The sequence below is a fragment of the Erinaceus europaeus genome, chromosome 16 (genome assembly GCF_950295315.1).
Source record: "Erinaceus europaeus chromosome 16, mEriEur2.1, whole genome shotgun sequence".
In the NCBI taxonomy this organism is placed as follows: Eukaryota; Metazoa; Chordata; class Mammalia; order Eulipotyphla; family Erinaceidae; genus Erinaceus; species Erinaceus europaeus.
Genome location: NC_080177.1, coordinates 17,362,383 through 17,381,968, shown reverse-complemented (window position 1 = coordinate 17,381,968; position 19,586 = coordinate 17,362,383). Strand labels below are relative to the sequence as shown.

The window sequence follows — 19,586 nt, the reverse complement described above, 5'->3', positions numbered from 1 at the left end:
GGCTGTCCTGTTTCAGTTGCAGCAGTTACTCACGGACCTTCCCCATGATATGCTGGATGATGACCTGTCTTCCCCCGAGCTCCAGTATTCGGACTGCAGTGACGACAGCGCAGAGGGAGAGTAAGGACCCACAGTCACTTTCTCTTATATAAGTCCCTTTCTTTTGACTCTTGGCTGCTAATAGTGTATATGATTATGAGACCATACACCAGTTGTTACACTTTTAGACCAAAGTTGGAGGGAAAACATGTTAGAATGTTGAAGTTCTTTGTGAACTCAATATCCAAATGAATGATAGGTTCTAAATCTAACATTTAACTTTTCTCAAGACCACATCATTCAGAGCAGTTGGAAATGAACTGGAATGAATGCCAAGTGCTGCCTAAACCTCAGAGTGTGAATGTAAGTGTCTGGTTTGATGCCTTCAACCTGGGGGAGATGAGGGGAGGGTAGATCTTGGCACATTTGTTTTACTCTTACTCTCTAATAGGAATTCAATGAGATTCGGGATATGTATATTGGAGAACAAAATGTCAATGGCTGGGGAGAGAATCAGAATAAAGCCAAAGACCAGCATCCTGGATACCATCCTGGAGAAGGCGGAGACGAAGGTGGAAGTGGTTATAGTCCTCCAAGTGCATATGACCAAACTGATTTATATCATCTTCCTGAAAACTTTAGGCCATATTCCAATGGCCAGAAACAGGAATTTAATAATCAAACAGCCAATGTGATTAAATTTTCAGAGCCTCAAAGGAATCATTTTCAGGTATTTTAAAAAAATATATTTTATTTATTTACTAATGAGAGGGATGGGGGAAGGAGAGAGTAAGAGGGCGCACGCAAGTGAGCGAGAGAGAGAGAGGGAGAGGGAGAGGGAGAGGAAACCATGTATCACTTTGGTACATGTGCTGCCAGGGATCGAACTCAGGGCTGCCAGGGATCGAACTCAGGACTTCATGCTTGAGAGTTCAGTGCTTTATCCACTGTGCCACCTCCTGATCATAAACTTTAATTTTATTATCTCTATTTATTGGATAGAGACAGCCAGAAATCAAGAGGAAGAGGGAAATACAAAGAGAGCGAGACAGAGAGACACCTGCAGCACTGCTTTACCACTCGAGCCTGGGTCCTTGCGCATTATAACGTGCGCTCAGCCAGGTGCACCACCACCCGGCCCCCATTTTTAGGTATTGCCAAGGACTTGGTTCTTAAGAGTTTGTGTATGTGTGCCTGTGACAAGATTTACTTTTAAGTACAAACATTTCAAAGAGTATATTTATTCAAGCTCATGTTGAATTCATCATGATGTTTTCTGTTTATAATTTTATTTATTTATTTATTTAACGTTTCATTAATTTCACAATTAGTAGGTATATCAAGGGGGGTGGGTGGGAGAGGAAACCAGGCGATCATTCTGGCATATTCTGGCCAGAGATTAAACTCAGGACTCCCATGTGCTTTGTTTGTTTGTTTGTTTTTGTTTTTTGCCTCTAGTGTTACGGCTAGAGCTGGGTGCCTGCACCACAAATTCACTTTTGGTAGCCATTTTTTTTCCTGTTATTATTGTTGCTACTGTTATTGTTGTTTCTGCTGTTGTTGGATAGGGCATTGAGAGAGGAGAGGAAGACAGAAAGGGGGAGAGAAATATAGATACCTGCAGACCTGCTTCACTGCTGTGAAGTGACCCCTCTGCAGATGGGGAGCCAGGGGCTCGAACCGGGATTCTTGAGCAGGTCCTTGTACTTTGTAGTATGTGTGCTCAGTCTGGTGTGCTACCACCCGGCCCCTTATCCTAAGCTTTTCAGTCCAATGTTTTGTCTACCCATCATAATCTACTGTGATCATGATCTTAGGCCAGAGGTTTCAAATGGAGGCTTTAGAGAAACAGTTCATCAAACCCTCAGAAGTTAAGTCTGTGAAAGTCCACCACCCTCACCTACCACGCCACTGTGCTTAGTGAGGAGCTATGTTCAGGTATCTTGATGAAGTTTTGGAAGCAGTCTATCTATGCTTACTGCTTCCATTTTCTAGTTTACTACCCTTACTCACAAACGTTAGGCCAAGCAGTTTAGAAGTGGTGTCTGGGAGCTGGGTGGTGGTGCACCTGGTTGAGCACACATGTTACATTGTACAACGACCTGGGTTGGAGTCCCTGGTCCCCACCTGCAGGGGGAAAGCTTTGCTGTCGTCGTTGTTGGATAAGACAGAGAGAAGTGGATAGAGGAGGGGACGACAGAGAAGGGGAAAGATAGACACCTGCAGATCTGCTTCACCGCCTGTGAAGTGACTACCCTGCAGGTGGGGAGCCGGGGGCTCAAACCGGGATCCTTAATGCTGGTCCTTGCTCTTTGTGCCACCTGCGCTTAACCTGCTGCGCTATCACCCTACTTGTGGGGGGATAGCTTTGCAAGTGGTGAAGCAGTGTTGCAGGTGTCTCTCTGTCTTTCTTCCTCTCTGTCTCCCCTTCCCCTCTCAATTTCTGGCTGTCTTTATCCAATAAATATAGTTAAAATTTTTTTTAAATAAGAGGTGGTATCAGTTTTGTGATATTGTAGCAGTTTGGCCATTTGTGAATGAAAGGAACAGCCTTTACTGTGGGGAAGGTTAACAAAGAACTCAGGATATGGTTACTTGCTCCTTAGACTTTTTCATTGACAGGGAATGGCACATTTTTCATGACATCTAATGGTAGAGTGTTTTTGTGTTTCTGTAGGGTGATCACTTTCTCTTCTGTCTCTTAGAATGCTACTTATTACACTGGCTATGGAATGTTTATTATCTATGAGGCACTGGATCACATGTTCTTGTTATTGAATATATGTTTTTTTTTTTTATGTTCCCAAGATGATGGTATCAATTAACCATCATTAAATATTTATATATACGGTGTATTGTACCAAAGTAAAAGACTCTGGGATGGGTGTGGGGGGAGAGTTCAGGTTCAAGGACAGGATGTCAGAGGACCTAGTGGCAGTTGTATTGTTATGTGGAAAACTGAGAAATGTTATGCATGTACAAACTACTGTATTTACTGTTGACTATAAGACATTAATCCCCTAATAAAGAAATTTAAAAAATATTTATATATATTGGAATTCTTGAGTGATATATAGAAAATTTACTCTGTCATTTGCTTGAAAGGTAGTTAAGATGTGTGAAATTATATTTTGCAATTTTTCCATCAATAGTGTTATACTACAGTAAGTACTATTTTGAGCAAATATTTATGTATAACGTATGCAACTGTGCCAAAATTAAATCACAGTAGCATAAAAGCAAGGTTTTCTAGTAGAGATGTTTTTGAAGAAAAGATCAAATCCTAATTGCCATTAAATTTTTTTTATATTATAATAGCCATTTGGTACATCACAAGGCCCGAGCTGTCAAGCTTTAGAACCATATAAAGTCACATATAAGCCTTACCAGCCTTCTGTCCAGAACAACAGTCCACCAGCCCAGGACGTAGCAGGTGGTGACACATTTGAAGACCTGCAGCAACAATTTTTAGGAGCTAATGAAAGTATGTATTACATTTCTATTTCTTTCTTAGTAACACAACTGGAGGATTTGGGCCACTTGGAACACGCTAGAGAATTATTTACATATGATAATGGAATTGTGTATTGTGTGTGTGTGTGTGTGTGTTTTAAAGGAGTCCCAAAATTTTAGAGATATGTCCTGAAGCACTTGTGAATAGCAGATATGATTTTCCAAGATTTCCTTCAAGTGTAACTTAAATGTTGGGAGAGCAGCTAGAGAAAGCAAGACTGTCCATGAGCTCAAGATTGTTGCATCTGGATGATGAATTCATAGGATTCTCTGTATTTTTAATTTTCATATATGTTTAAAATTTTCCATCATAAAAAAAAATTAAAAGGAATGTTTTTCAGCAATACATTTCAGTTAATTTAATTTGTTAGGAATTCAAATTTTCTTGTGTCTTATTTGTAAAATGATACTTAGTTTTGCTTTTAGTTCTGGGCTGGTCATGACATGAAGTCATATTTAATGTATCTGCCATTATCTTAAGTTTCTTTTATTTTTTAAGAGTTTTAGTATAGTAATCATGCAACTTTGATATAAATTTTAAGGCAAGTGTGTTCAGGCTGCTATATTCAGAATTCAGGCGTGACTTACATCTTAGATTCAGTCTTGTGCTACTTGCCAAAAAGTATTTTATTTTATTTTTATTTATTTAGGAGAAAGATAGGAGATAGAGAGGAAGAACCAGACATCACTCTGGTACATGTGCTGCCGGGGATTGAACTCAGTACCTCATGCTTAGATTAGATGGTTTATCCACTGTGCCACCTCCTGGACCACCCAAAAGTCTTTTAACTAATGGATGTACAAATAAATGCAAGGATGAGAGAAGTGCTTATAGCTGTTAGAGAATTTGTACTATGTACACTTAACCTGGTGCACTACCTTTAACACCACTCAAGAATTTTTGAGGAGGTGAAATAACCATGACCAAAAACCTAAACTTGTATACATTGACTAACCTGACGTAACCTTTCCACCCTTCCACTCGTGCTGTCATACTGTTGGCGTATGAAATAGCTTTTAATGACTGTGCACGTTGCTGAGCCAGAAAGAATCCAGAGAGGGAAAGCAAACTTTTTTTGTTTTCCCTTTGAGACGTGGGGGGGACAAGTCACATGGATATTCTGCTGCTTGTCTTGGGTGGATGTCCTTAGGATGGAGCCAGAGCAGACAGAACTCTGTGCTCTCTGTGGCTGTGCTGCTACTGTGTGCTGGGACGCAGGATAGTTTGCTGGAGAAGCCAGAGCTCACTTTCCCCCTCAAAGGAGTTTACTGCAAATATGGGTGTTCCTAAGTTGTTAGGGAATGAGGAGAAAGAAGTGGAGAGTGTGCTGACAGGACTGTATAGTTTCAAGTTGAATAAGTGAGCCTTACCACAGTGGGCTGACACCTTAGCCCAGTCTTCACTTGCACTTCTGTCTCCAGGTTTTCCACACATATAACCATTCATCTTGATCGTCTGCATTTTATCAAGTCAATTTAAGTTTTTGTACATTTGCCTAAACTTGACATTTGGAAGTTCATTAAATAAGTTAAAGGCTTTACACCAAATTTAATAACTATAGCTTCAGAATAACAGTAATGGGGGGAGGGGAGGAATCTCATGAGGGGTGAGGTTTATGCACTGTTTTGAAGCTAACTAGCCCAAGAGAGAGATTTGACTGTTAACAAATTTGTCAGTCTTCAGCTTTTTTTTTTTTTCTTTAGAGTCAGAAAGCGGGAGAGACAGCACAGCGCCAGTCTTTGCTCTAGTACAGTGGCAGCCAGGCTCTAACTTGGGGTCGTGTACATAACAAGACAGGTACACTGTCCCAGTGAGCTATTCTGCTAACCTAAATGCATATATTTTTTTAACAAGATGAATTTATTAGGAAGTAGAAACGTCATTCTAGCAGTAAATGGGTATTTCTCATTGAATAGTTGAAGTATTTTCCTTCTGTTACCATTGTTTTTGCTATTTCTTCTGATCTTTTCTAATTGTTCCTTAAGAATTACTCTAATAATCCGTGAAAGATGTCAAAAGTCTTTATTAACCTGTTAACTCATCAATAAATGTGCTTATATAGATAGGGACACAAGATAATTCTCCATCTTAAAATATTTTGAGGAGGGTATCTAGACATTACAAGTGTCTAGAAGCTAATGTACTTTTTCATTTTTATGCGACTGTGGAACTCTATTCCACTGTAGTTGGCATATGCTTAATTTTTATTAGGCAAAGTAGTAGTGACTTATGATTATACTCTAAGTCAGAAACTTTTCAAGCTTTTCTGGAGTGAGCCCAGGAATAATTACATTTTTTTCTTTTTTTTTGCATTGTGATATGGTTGACAACATTTAACTATATTAATAAACATAGTAAACTGAAACAGGAAAATCACAACATAGTACTATTGGTACTACACAATGTATTTGATATAACCTAGTGGCCTCTCTTGTCCCTTTAAATGTTGGTAACAATCAGTATCTTTCTATGGTATCTAATGAGTACTAACAGTCTGAAAAACACTACCCTAAATAAGCACGAATTTTTTTATTTGGCCATGTTTTTATCTAATAAATCACCTTTAATTCCAAAGCAGATTCTGCAGAGAATATGCAGATCGTTCAGCTTCAGGTTCTCAACAAAGCAAAAGAGAGACAACTAGAGAATTTAGTTGAGAAGCTAAATGAAAGTGAACGCCAAGTAAGATATCTCAATCATCAGCTTCTAATAATCAAAGGTAAGCAAAGATAGCAACTGTTGGTCTTTGTCAGAAGAGGATATCTTAGAACTAAATGTCTTGTTTCCAATGAATGTGAAATTTCAAAGTGAAACTTGAGTGAAAATAAGCAGACAATACCAACAAAAAACTTTTGACACCATGCTATTTTGAGCTTCTCATTTGCTTCTCTCTATTTGCGTGTTAGAATCAGCGGACATTACTGAGCTATGCTAACAGCATTCTGTCCTACAAATTTGTTGACTCCTTCCTGAAGTTTCCTTGGATGAAATATTCCAATTTCCAGGAAGACCTGTGTTTAGTTTGCAGTACATTTTCTGAGCCTAAAACTAGCATTCAATTTTAATACAGTTAGGAGTTAGTGATCCTGAACTCACTTAGGAGTGGCAGGGAGAAAATGTTGCTATATCTGGGAGAAGCAGTTAGAGTAAATAGAGATTCAAACAATGACCCCTTATCTTTTGTGTTCTTTGTAGTTGTGTTGAATATTGAGCATTCATTTGTAGGATAATTTTGTTCCTCACATCCAATTTATTTCAAATTTAATTGTTAATGAAAATATCTCTGTAATGGCCATAAAATTATTGTGTGCAAAGGGCTTGCAAACTGTTACAATAGAGTATGAGGGCAGAATTTAGGACTAAGAGAATTTCAGAGTTTATTAAAAGCACAAGAAGTTAATAGTCCTCTGATTCTTTCTCTGTTTAGTAAGGGCTTGTCATATCTGTGTAGTTTCTCAAGTGCACACATGCTCAAATCATTGCTAGGAAATCCGTTGATTCTCCCAAAGGATACAATAAAATTTTGGGTGCCAGGAGGTGGCTCCTCTGGTAGCGTGCACATGTTACCATGCATAAGGATCTGGGTTCAAACTCCCAGTTCACACACGGCAACACTGGCAGTGAGAAGCTTCACGAATGGTGAAGTTGTGGCTGTGGTGTCTCTCCTCTGTATGTTTCTCTCGCCCTCTCCATCACTCTCTGTGCCTCACTCTCTTAAAGTATAAAGGAACAATGGCTATGAGGAATGGTGGACTTTTGTGGGCACTGAGCCCCAGCAATAACCCTGGTGGCAAAAATAAATAAATAAGACTTTTTTTTTTTTTTTTTTTAAGGACATGTATCTGGTTCTCAACAACTTCTGGCATCACTGGGTCTTTTTTTTTTTTTTTTTTTTTGATTAAAAAACATTTTCTTTTCTTTTCTTTTCTTTTCTTTTCTTTTTTCCTTTTGCCTTCAATTGCTGGGGCTTGGTGCCAGCACTATGAATCCATGGCTTCTTGTGGCTGTTTTTTTTTTTTTTAAAGTTTTCTTTAAATCCAGTAAAGTTCACCATTTGATTCAAACGCAACAATATTTATTTTATAGATTTAATATCTGATAGGGGTTGTGACCATTGAGATTCCTTTACAGTAATGTAATATTTGTACAAATATTTGAATGTCTTAGATGAAAAGGATGGCTTGACCCTCAGCCTGCGAGAATCACAGAAACTCTTTCAAAATGGAAAAGAAAGAGAGATACAGCTTGAAGCTCAAATAAAAGTGCTGGAGGCCCAAATACAAGCATTAAAAGCCAATGAAGAACAGGTAACCGTGGTTACTTGTAGTAAAAAATGATTCATTACAGTGATGGGTTTATTTATGTAACAAAATTTTGGTATGAGGACGAAATTTAAGAGCTTTGAAGTTTGTGCTTTCTTTCTTTATAAGCCTGATTTTTCTTCCCTCTCCTTGTGGGCTGGTGCTATATACACCAGAAATTTGGGGGAGATCTAAGCTCCTTTTCTCCCTCTTTGTCCAGTCCACCATCAAGATTTGTTGAGTCACAGGAAAGCTTTCAAGGGAGGGGATGGGGTAAAGAACTCTGGTAATGGGAATTGTGTAGACTTATACTCCTTTTATCCTATAGTCTCGTTAATTTTATAAATACATTTTAAGAAAAGATCTGTTGAGTCTTCTCTTGTACACAACTTTAACACATACTATAAAATCTGCTAGTCTTTTTTCCTTAACCACACCCCCAAGTTCTTTCTTTTGGCCATCTGAACACTTTTTCTAACATATATACTATTTCTGATAATTTCCCTTGTTTGAAGCTTCCCAGTGACTCTGCTTTATTTGTGGGTAGCCCTACTTTTATATTATTATTACTAGTAGTAGTGATTTAATGGTGATTTATAAGCTTATAAGATAATAGGATTAATTCCACACTAGTCTCACCACCAAAGTTCTGTGTGACCCTCCCCATCCATATTTCTCTCAAGATCATAGTTATGGTATGTATATATATATGTATATTTGAAAAAAGAAAATATGATCATGTGTTTTAGTTCTCTGTATTCCACTTAATGAGTGAAATCATCCCATAGTTGTCCTTCTTTTCTCCTCTTCCTTCTCAGGTAAACCAACTAGTGCCTGACTTTCTCAGATGTTCTTCAGTTTCTCTTCCCTCTTCATGCTAATGCAGAAACAAAGGTTCTGTGTCACAGAACTTCCTGGTCCCAGTGGAGCTGGGGTTCTGAGACCTCTGGTTGGCTTTCCCTAACAATTTCCCCTTTGGGAATATAGGCCTAAATTATTTTTTAAATTTTATTTTATTAGTAATTAAATAATGATTGACAAGATTGTGGGATAAGAGGGTTACAGTTCCATATAATTCCCACCACCAGAGTTTTGTATCTCATCCCCTCCACTGGAAGTTTCCCTATTCTTTTTTTTTTTTGTCTCCGGGGTTATCACTGGGGCTCTGCCTGCACTATGAATCCACTGCTCCTGTGGCCAGTTTTTTTATTTTTTTGGTTAGGGCAGAGAGAAAATGAGAGGGGAAAGGAAGACGGGGAGAGAGAAAGACAGACACCTGCAGGCCTACTTCACCACTTATGAAGCGACTCCCCAGTAGGTGAGGAGTCAGAGGGCTTCGTACTGTGTTAAACTTGGTATGCCATTGTCCGGTCCCTGAAGGTTTCCTGTTCTTTATCCATCTGAGTACGGACCAAAGATCTTTATGGGGTTCAGAAGGTGGGAGGTGTGGCTTCTGTAATTGCTTCTCTGCTGGACATGAGCATTCACAGGTTGATCCATACCTCCAGTTCATTTCTGTCTTTTCCTAGTGAAGTTAGGGCTCTGGAGAGGTGAGGTTTCAGGACACGTTAGAGAGGTCACCTGCCTAGGGAAGTCAGGTTGGCATCATGGTAGCTGAAAAGCATTAAGGTATAAAGCAGAACAAATTGTTTAATAATCAGGAACCTAAAGGTAAGAATAGAGCAGATGAGATTTGGGGTCTTCATGTTGGAAGAAGCTGGGAAGTCTATTTTAGGTATATTCTTTTTTTTTTTTTCCAGGGTTATTGCTGGGCTCGGTGCCTGCACCATGAATCCACCACTCCTGGAGGCCATCCCCCCCTTTTTTGTTGCCCTTGTTGTTGTACCCTCGTTGTGGTTATCATTATTACCATTATTGATGTTGTTCGTTGTTGGATAGGACAGAGAGAAATGGAGAGAGGAGGGGAAGACAGAGAGGGGGAGAGAAAGATAGACACCTGCAGACCTGCTTCACCGCCTGTGAAGCGACTCCCCTGCAGGTGGGGAGCCGGGGGCTCGGGATCCTTACGCCGGTCCCTGTGCTTTGCGCCACGTGCGCTTAACCCACTGCACCACCGCCTGACCCCCTATTTTAGGTATATTCTGATGGGCCCTATGAATTTTTGCCTTGACCCAACAGCTAACATGCAGGTGGGCTAAAAATATTGTCTGGGAAATGGTATCAGACTTGAGAATAGGACTAGAAAGCTAGATCAGGGTGGAGCAGCTCCCAAATATGGGAAAAGTAACATTTAAAAAGTTTGTTTTTTTAATTATCTTTTATGTATTGGATAGAGACAGCCAGAAATTGAGAGGGTAGAAGAGAAAGAAAGGGAGAGAAAAAGAGAGACCTGCAACACTTCTTCACCATTCAAAAAGCTTTCCCTCTGCAGGTGGGGACTGGGGGCTCAAACTCTGGTTTGAGCATTGTAACATGTATGTTCAACCAGGTGCGCCACCACCCAGCCCCTGGACAAGTGAATATATATGGTTAACTGTAAACCCCATTGGTCAGACTTAGGGCCCATGTTTACTCATATTTAGCACGGGAGACTGTAACCTCTGCATTCCTGTCAGTCTGAGCTCATTTTCCATGGTCATAGTTAGGAATATTCTAGGCTGCACTCATTTCAGGACCTGTCTTCCTCGAGTGGCAGAATTTGTTGACTCAGCCTTCCTTCAGACAGTGGGGCAGTTTCTACCATTGTTACTCTACATTGAGGGTGATGTTCTGTAGAGGCCCACAAGAGGATTTATGATGTTGTTCTTGATGGAGATGACCAATGATGGAGAGAGGGATCTATTAGAGGTCTAGGCCCATCATCTCTGTGTGGGAATCCCAGGATTCCCTGTCCAAGACCCCGGATGATGAGGTGTGGGCCCAATTTTTTTTCGGGGTCCAGAAGAAAGGAGTTCTGGCTTCTGTGATGGACATGGATGTTGTAGCCCTACTTTGTAACCCTAACACCTAGCACATAGTAGGTACAGCATGTGTTGACTGAGTTTTGTTCAAAATATGTTGCTGGTTACTTTTTTTTTTTTTTAAATCTATCTATTCATGCTGTGATACTGTTATGGCAATGACTTCTTTGTGAGTTGTGAAATTCAGCAAACCAGGGCTACTTTTTTAAAAAAAAAAACATTTTTGTAGCACTTTGACATATATTTTTCCCTCTAGTTATTGAGAATCAACTTCTGGTGTTCTCTAAAAATCCCTTTTTGGGATTTGTTTTAGAGATGAGCTAACCAAGTCTTGAGGGGGGTCACATTTCTTCCTTTTTTATAATACTGGTTATTGACAAACCAACAGAACTTAAATTTCCTGACTCCAGTAAGCTTGCCCTTAGATTGGTGACATATTCATTGATTAATGAACTAAATAGATAGTTGGCTGCTGTAGTCACCAATCTTTGGTAGCCAGGCATGGTGGTGATTTCTGAGAATAATGCCATAATAATGGTGATTTCTGAGAATAATGCCAATAAGAGGGCAGTTAAAAATTAAAGAAAGTGGGGGTCGGGCGGTGGCGCAGTGGGTTAAGTGCATGTGGCGCAAAGCACAGGGACCAGCGTAAGGATCCCGGTTCGAGCCCCCGGCTCCCCACCTGCAGGGGAGTCGCTTCACAGGCAGTGAAGCAGGTCTGCAGGTGTCTGTCTTTCTCTCCCCCTCTCTGTCTTCCCCCTCCTCTCTCCATTTCTCTCTGTCCTATCCAACAGCGAACAACATCAACAATGGCAATAATAACCACAACGAGGCTACAACAACAAGGGCAACAAAAAGGGGGAAAAATGGCCTCTAGGAGCGATGGATTCATGGTACAGGCACCAAACCCAGAAATAACCCTGGAGGGGAAAAAAAAAAATTAAAGAAAGTATGAAATAATGGGCTTGGTTTTGGATGAGATTTAATGGAATGATTCAATGGAAGAGTTTAAACAGTGTTGTCTCATGTCTGACTTCTCATCCTTCTGATCTCAGCTAAAGGTCATGTTTTCAGAGGACTAAATACCTACCTTACATCTAATGGAGCTAGTCGCTCCACATGCCCACTCAACCTCATCTTGCCATATTGTACTCCAAGGGTCTCTGAAATGACATTGTTTGATATACTATTGTCTGTCTCTTCTTATTGTCTTGTCAGTTTGTCCTTAAGTGCTTTGAACCCTGCTTGACACTGAGTATTCACATTGGTTATTGAATAGTGAAGCAGTGAAAAACAGTGCTGCAAAAGGCTGATGCATGGAAGTAAATAATGGAGTTATTATTTAAAAGATGTCCATACACTAATCCCCAAACCTGTGAATATCTGCTAGATAAAAGGCCAGCACTGGGGCCAGCCAGTGGTAAACCTGTTTAAGCTCACACATTACAGTGCACAAGGACCCAGGTTCCAGCCCCTGTTCCCCTCCTTCAGGGGGAAAGCTTTACAAGTGGTGAAGCAGGGCTACAGGTTCCTCCCTGTCTCTCTCCCTTTCTATCTCCTCCTCTCCTCTCACTTTCTCTGTCTCTGTTCATTAAATTGTGAAATTGTGAATCTTTGGCTTATCAAGGCCACTGGACCTGATTTTGCATGGCAACATTATGTGCTAATTTGTAAGTTGATAATTTTGTGTGGCTCACAGATGATATAAATATCCAAATGATCCTTGGCAGAAAAATAAAGATTCATCATCCCTAACAATCTCTAACATAGAATGAAAAATAAACCCAATTCAAAAATTTAATTTTATGTTTACGATAGATTATTAGTGTTTTCAACTTCTTGAAAATGGATAAGATTTTCTAGGACAGTTGACTTTATGTAGTAAGAGGCTATAACTTGGTAATCTTTTTTTTTTTTTTTTGTAAGTTTGAAATTTCATGTATAAAAAACAAAGCAGAAATTAACAAGAAAAAAGCCACAGAATTACCAAATGTTATGGCTTCCTTTGACCACAAATTTGGTGGTTTAAAATTACACAGATTTATTATCTCACAGTTCTGGGGTAAGAGATCTGACATAGTCCTTACTTGACAAAAAGCAAGGTGTCGGCAGGGTTGTGTTGCTTTTAAAAGGCTCTAGGGGAAAATCCATTTTACTTTTTTCCAGCTTCTAGAGGTCTCCTGCATTCTTTGGCTGGTGGCCCATTTCCATCTTCCAGGCCATATAAGTCACTGGTTCTGACTTTGTAAAGTGAGTTTTCCTCACATGATGACTCCTGTGTATACATTGGACCCACCTGAATACTCCAGGGGTTCTGGATAATCCCCTTACTTGAAGGTTATCTTATTATCAGTTTTAACTCCGTCTACAGCCTTAATGCTTCCTTGTCATGGAACATATGCAGTCACAGGTTTTGGGGATTAGGACACTGACATCTCTGGGGAGCCATTACTTTGCCTCCTGTTCAATAATTCTGCAGCAGCCTGTGTACAGTTGTAGCTTTTCAAGCTTTGTTTGCAGTAAGTAGCTATTGGCAGACTTCTTCAGTCTCTCATGAAACAGAGTCATTTTTCTATGACCTAACAATGGATAGCCAGCACACTTGGCTCACAGAGTGGTGCAGCCATGGCTAGGGTCAGTCTAGAAGCTGCCAATTCCTTGCCCAACGCTCACATTGCCATCATGCTGCGTAAAATTCTCTTCCGTTCTCCTAGGGTAGCTACAAAATTTATTTTCTGATTAATGTTTTCAGCAACCATGGACTTGGCGAGTCCCAGGGAGTCTGTAGGACATGGAGCCACCATCTCTCTCCCTCTCTTTCTAATATTTTATCTATGTATTCATTCATTAGATTGATGCAAAGAGAACCTGAGATGGAAAGGGGGAGGTACAGAGGGAAAGAGAGAAACACCTGGAGCAGGGCCGGGTGGTGGCACCCTGGTTGAGCACACATGTTACAATGTGCAAGGATCTGAGTTCAAGCCCCTGGTCCCCACCTGCAGGGAAGCTTTGCAAGTGGTGAAACAGGCCTGCAGGCATCTCTCTGCCTCTCTCCCTCTCTATCTCTTCCTTCCTTCTGGATTTCTGTCTCTATCCAATAAATATATAAAGATAATTAAAAAAAAAAAACAACAAAAAACAACCACCTGCAGCACTGTTTCACCACTTGTGAAGCTTCTCTTCTGCAAGTGGGGACTGGAGGAGGCTTGGGACTGGGTCCTTGTTCACTCAACTGAGTGTGCCCCCAACCTCTTTCTACTCCACTCTCATAAAGTCTGGTTCATTTTTAGAGCTAATGTCTGTAGTGAGGCAGAGTCACACTATTGTAAACACGGATATCTTGTGTGTGCTTACTAGATGATTAAGAAGTCCCGAACAACTGAAGTGGCTCTGGAAAGCATGAAACAGCAGCTAATGGACCTTCATCAGTCTGATTCGCTCCAGCGGGCCAGAGAGCAGCATGAGAACATTGTTCGGGGCCTCACTATGAAGTATGAAGAGCAAGTGTCCTCTTTACAGAAGAATCTGGATGCTACCGTCACTGCACTTAAGGAACAGGTCAGGGTGTTTTCAAATGAGCAACTACTATCAAACAGTTAAACTGGTTAGATCTTTCTGACGTTGTGTGGTTTGACCAATAGAAGTTTTGGATATTTACAGTAGGTGCCTGATTGGGAGTAAAACTTGAAAGCCAAAGAATGTGTGCCAATGGCAGAATTTGGAAATTCTTCTCTTCTTATAGAATTGGTTAGTACTTTCCCAATTGGTCCATTACCAGTCCTGTATTGGTAGAGTGTTTCTACATAGTGTTCATATTGTCTTAGAATAATTGCTGGCTAAAAGGAATGAATGTTTTGGGAAGTGGCCTGCTCTTATTGGGAATTAACCAGTAGAAAGTCTTTCTCTGGTTTTCTTCTAACACTAGGTAGTAAGAGCTATCTAGAAATGGCTTTTGGAAGAAGAGTTAATTTTGAGCACAGTATGACCAATAAAGTAGGGAAGAAAGTCTAGTGTTATACAATTGAGGTTTTGAAATATGAGTATAGTTTGTAGTTTTTATTATCACTTATTTATTATTTTTATTTTTTCAAATTCCCTTCAGGGTTATCACTGGGGCTCAGTGCTGACACTGGCAAACGCTAGAAGAAGAAGTGCAGACACTACAAATCCACTGCTCCCGAGAGCCTTTCTTTCCATTTTTTTCTTTTCTTTTCTATTATATTTGATAGGATAGAGAGAAATTGAAAGAGGGCGGGGAGTTAGGGAGAGAGAAAGATAGGCACCTACAGGCCTACTTCACCACTCACGAAGTATCCCCCCTGCAGGTGATAGTTTATAGTTTTTATTTTCATGTCAAAGGGAATGAAATGTGTAAGCTGAGTCTGAATGAATATAATATATAATTTTAGAGCATCATCTTTATTTTTTTATTGCCTCCAGGGTCAGTATATTTAATGCTGGGACTTGGTGTCTGCATGATGAATCCACTGCTCCTGGTGGCCTTTTCCCTCCCTTCCTTTCCTCCCTCCCTCCCTCCCTCCCTCTCTCCATCCCTCCTTCTCTTCCTTCCTTCCTTCCTTCCTTCCTTCCTTCCTTCCTTCCTTCCTTCCTCCCTTCCTTCTTTTTCTCTCTCTCTCCCTTCCTTCCTTCCTTCCTTCCTTCCTTCCTTCCTTCCTTCCTTCCTTCCTTCCTTTCACCGGTCAGAGAGAAATAGAAGGGGGAGAGAAAATAAGAGAGGGAGAGAGAAAGATAGACACCTGCAGACCCACTTCACCACTCATGAAGCATTTTCCCTGTAAGTGGGAAGCAGTGGTTCGAACTTGGGTCCTTGTGCTTGGAGATAAGTGCACTTCACAGGTTATGCCACCGCCTGGCCCCCTATTTATTTATTTTTAACCAGAGACCTGCTTAGCTCTATGGGGGAGCAGGGAATTACAACCTGGGACTTTGGCACTCTGGGCATGAAAGCCTTTTTGCATAACCATTATGCTATTGTCCCCCACTCTCAGCAGTATTTTAGAGATGCATGAGTGTCTTCTTAACAGTTGGAACTGACTTAGATAGTGAAACATAACAGACTGCATTTCCCTCCTTGTTCTCTTCTTTCTAAAAGTTGTTAAAGAGGGATGGAATAGCTCCTTGTCAGATGTATAAAATATCTCCCTGCCTATTCCCACCACATTTCTTTCAGCAGATTTAAAAAACAAAACCAAACCAAGGAGACAATTCTTGGAAACTAATATCAAAGTAAAATAACAAGATAATTTACCAGATAGTTTTGAATAGGTATGTTCTTCATTGTCTAGGATCTGAGTGACTCGTCTGAATACCTGCCTACTGTGTGTGCACAGTGTTAACAGAGCTGGTGTGCATGTGTGCACAGTGTTAACAGAGCTGGTGTGCACACACAGGTAGTTCACTAGTCACAGCTAGTGGCATCTCCTAAGGAAGCCAGCCCTTGGTTAGGTGTCATGGAGTTGACGGCTTTTCTGAAACTGTGAATATGAATTCCTTTTTACTGTGAGTAAATGCAGTTATATGTGTATATATATTAGAAGTTCAGTGAGCTGTTTAGACTCTCCAAGAGAGTCATGCCATAACCTGAAAAATGCTGAAAGCTACTGCTTTATAAAAAAGCTATTCTTAGTGGAAAAGAAATATGGTGTAGATTATTATTATTTTCATCTGATTGACAGTTTTTTTAATAGCAGTTAAATGTGAGCGAGTAAATAGACTATATATGTATATGTGTATATATATATATATATTCTTTATCTATAATTTAATAGACAGCCAGAAATCAAGAGGGAAGGGGGTGAAAGATAGAAAGTGAAAGAGAGATACCTGCAGTCCTGCTTCACCATTTGTAAAGCTTTCCCCCTGTAAGTGGGGACTAGGGGCTTGAACCTGGGTCCTTGCTCATTGTAATATGTGCACTCAACCAGGTGCACTACCACTCAGCCCCCAATATATTTATATTTTGAAATGCAAAAATTACACAGGGACTGTCTGATTCTGTGTAATGGGAGGCATAGAAGCCTCTGAAATATTAATTAGTTTTTGTTACCTATAATTAGTGTACTTTGAAAAATATATGGCTTGTAAAATTATATTACTAATTCAGTAATAATAATAATAATAATTCAGTGTTTCCATTGAGCCATCCCTAAACATTTTTTTTCCCTGTGTAGAAAAGATTGTATATAATCAAAATGCAAAACAGTTCTTTTTTACTTTTGGTGAGTCTTGTCTTGAGTTTTTTTTTTGTTGTTGTTGTTGTTGTTTTTTTTTTAATGTGATAAAGTCAGAAATGGGCTTCAAGAAGCGGACTGTGACCCTGTAAGTCATAGAACTCTCTCATAGCAAACTAACTCCTGGACTTGCCTCTTCTAATTGCTTGCCCCTCCTATCCTAAGATTTCTGATTATTCTTCTAAGAAATGTTCATAATCCCTGATCATTTACATGATGATATTTAGACTTCTTGGAGACCTCAGCTTAGACTTGGGCTTCTGTGCTAGGACTTTTTTTTTTTAAATTTTTTATTTAAGAAAGGATTAATGAACAAAACCATAAGGTAGGAGGGGTACAACTCCACACAATTCCCACCACCCAATCTCCATATCCCACCCCCTCCTCCGATAGCTTTCCCACTCTCTATCCCTCTGGGAGCATGGACCCAGGGTCGTTGTGGGTTGCAGAAGGTGGAAGGTCTGGCTTCTGTAATTGCTTCCCCGCTGAACATGGGCGTTGACTGGTCGATCCATACTCCCAGTCTGCCTCTCTCTTTCCCTAGTAGGGTGTGTCTCTGGGGAAGCTGAGCTCTAGGACACATTGGTGGTGTCTTCAATCCAGGGAAGCCTGGCCGGCATCCTGGTGGCATCTGGAACCTGGTGATTGAAAAGAGAGTTAACATACGAAGCTAGGACTTTTACCTGATCTATTTTCTACCTCCCCTCACCGCCGAAGTGTGTGTGTTCACTAGGCTTCACCATTGTGGATTAACTTTTTCGGGTAGAGAGAGAGAGACAGGGAAAGATACCACAGCACTGATGCTCCCCTCGGTGTGGTGGGGGAGTGGGTTTAAACCTAGGTTGAGCACAGGACAAAACAGGAACACTACCAAGGTTGGCTTACTTGCTGGTCCTAGTGAAATATTTGAAGGTTCTGGTCTAAGCACTTTCTGTTGACAGATGTGCCCCCACAGACCTCTGTGTATATGATCAAGCCATCGTTTTTCTGTGCACTAGAAATTTGTCCAGTTCTGCCATAGATTCAGGTAATATGTCTGTTACCTCACTGGTCTCATTCAGTCCTGAAATACTTGGATGTTGTAAAAGTCATAATGTATTTTTCTGTGTTTTTCAAGGCAAAACTGCGTCGTGACTGCCTTTATCCCTATTGAATTGAGTGTTCTTACCTGAGCTAAGTTCGTCATTAGTAGCATGACATTTATTTTGCATTGTTTGTCATATGTTCAGCATTATTAGCACCATTCACTTTGTTTGGTTTGGGTTTTTGGTATTTAAACTAAAAAAAAAAAATAGAAGACTATAACCTGTTTCTCTTATCGTGTCAAGAGAAAATAACATGGCTTAATTGGTTGTTCCATATAATTAAATTATTGCTATAGCCTGCCTTTTCTTTGAAATGCTTTCATTCTGTCTTTTTTGTTTGTTTGTTTGTTTTTTCTTTTGGAACTTTTGTTTTGGCCAGTTCCCAGTCTTTGGCCAAAGCTAATGTGACCTCCCAAGCACATAGCCATGAGCTGTCTTTTCACCCCTTCATGGCACACACATTTCATTGTATTTGCCCTATTACCTTGGGGCTTTCGAATCCTGTTTCTCAAGCTGGCCTAGAAATCAGCAGGAGTGTGCAGGTGGTTTGCAGGACTGAATAAACATGGACCAGTTTCCAGTAGCTTCATTTTGATTAAAAATTCAGTAGAAAAAATAATAAAGGCAAACATGACTGTTATGAAATCGAATTCAAAATTCACAGGGATTTTAAAGCTTAAACAGACTCAGAGTCCCATTCCTCTTAATAGCAGCCTTATGTGTTAGCATCCTGATAAGGTGTGCACGACCTTAATATCCTTAACGCCATTTCTGATGTTAGGTGATTCTACAGATTAGCTCCCCCCAATACAGTGTCTCTGTTTCAGTGCCTTTTTTTTTTATATTACTATGATTTTATTCAAGCCTTTTAGTGTAACTTCAAGCACTTATGTTAATTTACTACTCTGACTCTATCTGCCTGAAATTTAGCCTGTGTGTAGCCTTTTGTGAAAGAGAGGTGATACTCTTCCAAGTTTGCTACCCCTTAGGCTCATTACTCCCAATGATATTTTGTTTTGGATAAAAAAAAAAAAAAGTTTGGCTATATTGTATAACAGTTATGTATTTTATATTTATTTATTTATTTACTACAAGAGCACTACTCAGCTGTGGCTTATAGTGATATGTGAGATTGAACCTGGGACCTCAGAGCCTCAGGCACTGGAGTCTGTTTGCATAACCATTATGCTGTTCCCCTTACCCTTGGATTTTCTGTATATCCTCATATACTGACACAGATGTAAACACACATGCATGTCACGTGGTTTATTTATTATTATTATTATTATTATTATTATTATTATTATTTTAATTCTAAAGTGAGAGATCTTACAAATGTTTTTTTTTCAAGTGCTTTTTTGCAACACTGTATAGGTGCCTTCAAGGAAACAGATCAAGTATAAAAGAAGTTCAGAAGAAGGAGAGATTAGTTTTGGTGACTGTGAATAGTATGAGCTTTGGGCTGTTCAGAATAA

General features: G+C 39.9%; 1 protein-coding gene across 8 annotated transcripts in view; it reads left to right on the top strand.

The window, feature by feature from the left end:
• The window catches only part of CEP152 (centrosomal protein 152), a 105,975-nt gene that overhangs the window by 16,772 nt on the left and 69,617 nt on the right, over positions 1 to 19,586 (top strand). For 5 of the 8 annotated variants that reach the window (XM_060174622.1, XM_060174620.1, XM_060174621.1 and 2 more), the window contains exons 3-9: positions 17 to 120; positions 330 to 402; positions 491 to 769; positions 3,358 to 3,523; positions 6,129 to 6,272; positions 7,721 to 7,860; positions 14,133 to 14,333. In XM_060174622.1, the coding sequence (XP_060030605.1) occupies positions 17 to 120; positions 330 to 402; positions 491 to 769; positions 3,358 to 3,523; positions 6,129 to 6,272; positions 7,721 to 7,860; positions 14,133 to 14,333 (1,107 nt within the window). The remainder of the gene's footprint in view (positions 1 to 16; positions 121 to 329; positions 403 to 490; positions 770 to 3,357; positions 3,524 to 6,128; positions 6,273 to 7,720; positions 7,861 to 14,132; positions 14,334 to 19,586) is intronic. The other 3 variants (XM_060174624.1, XM_060174623.1, XM_060174618.1) reach the window with 1 other exon arrangement.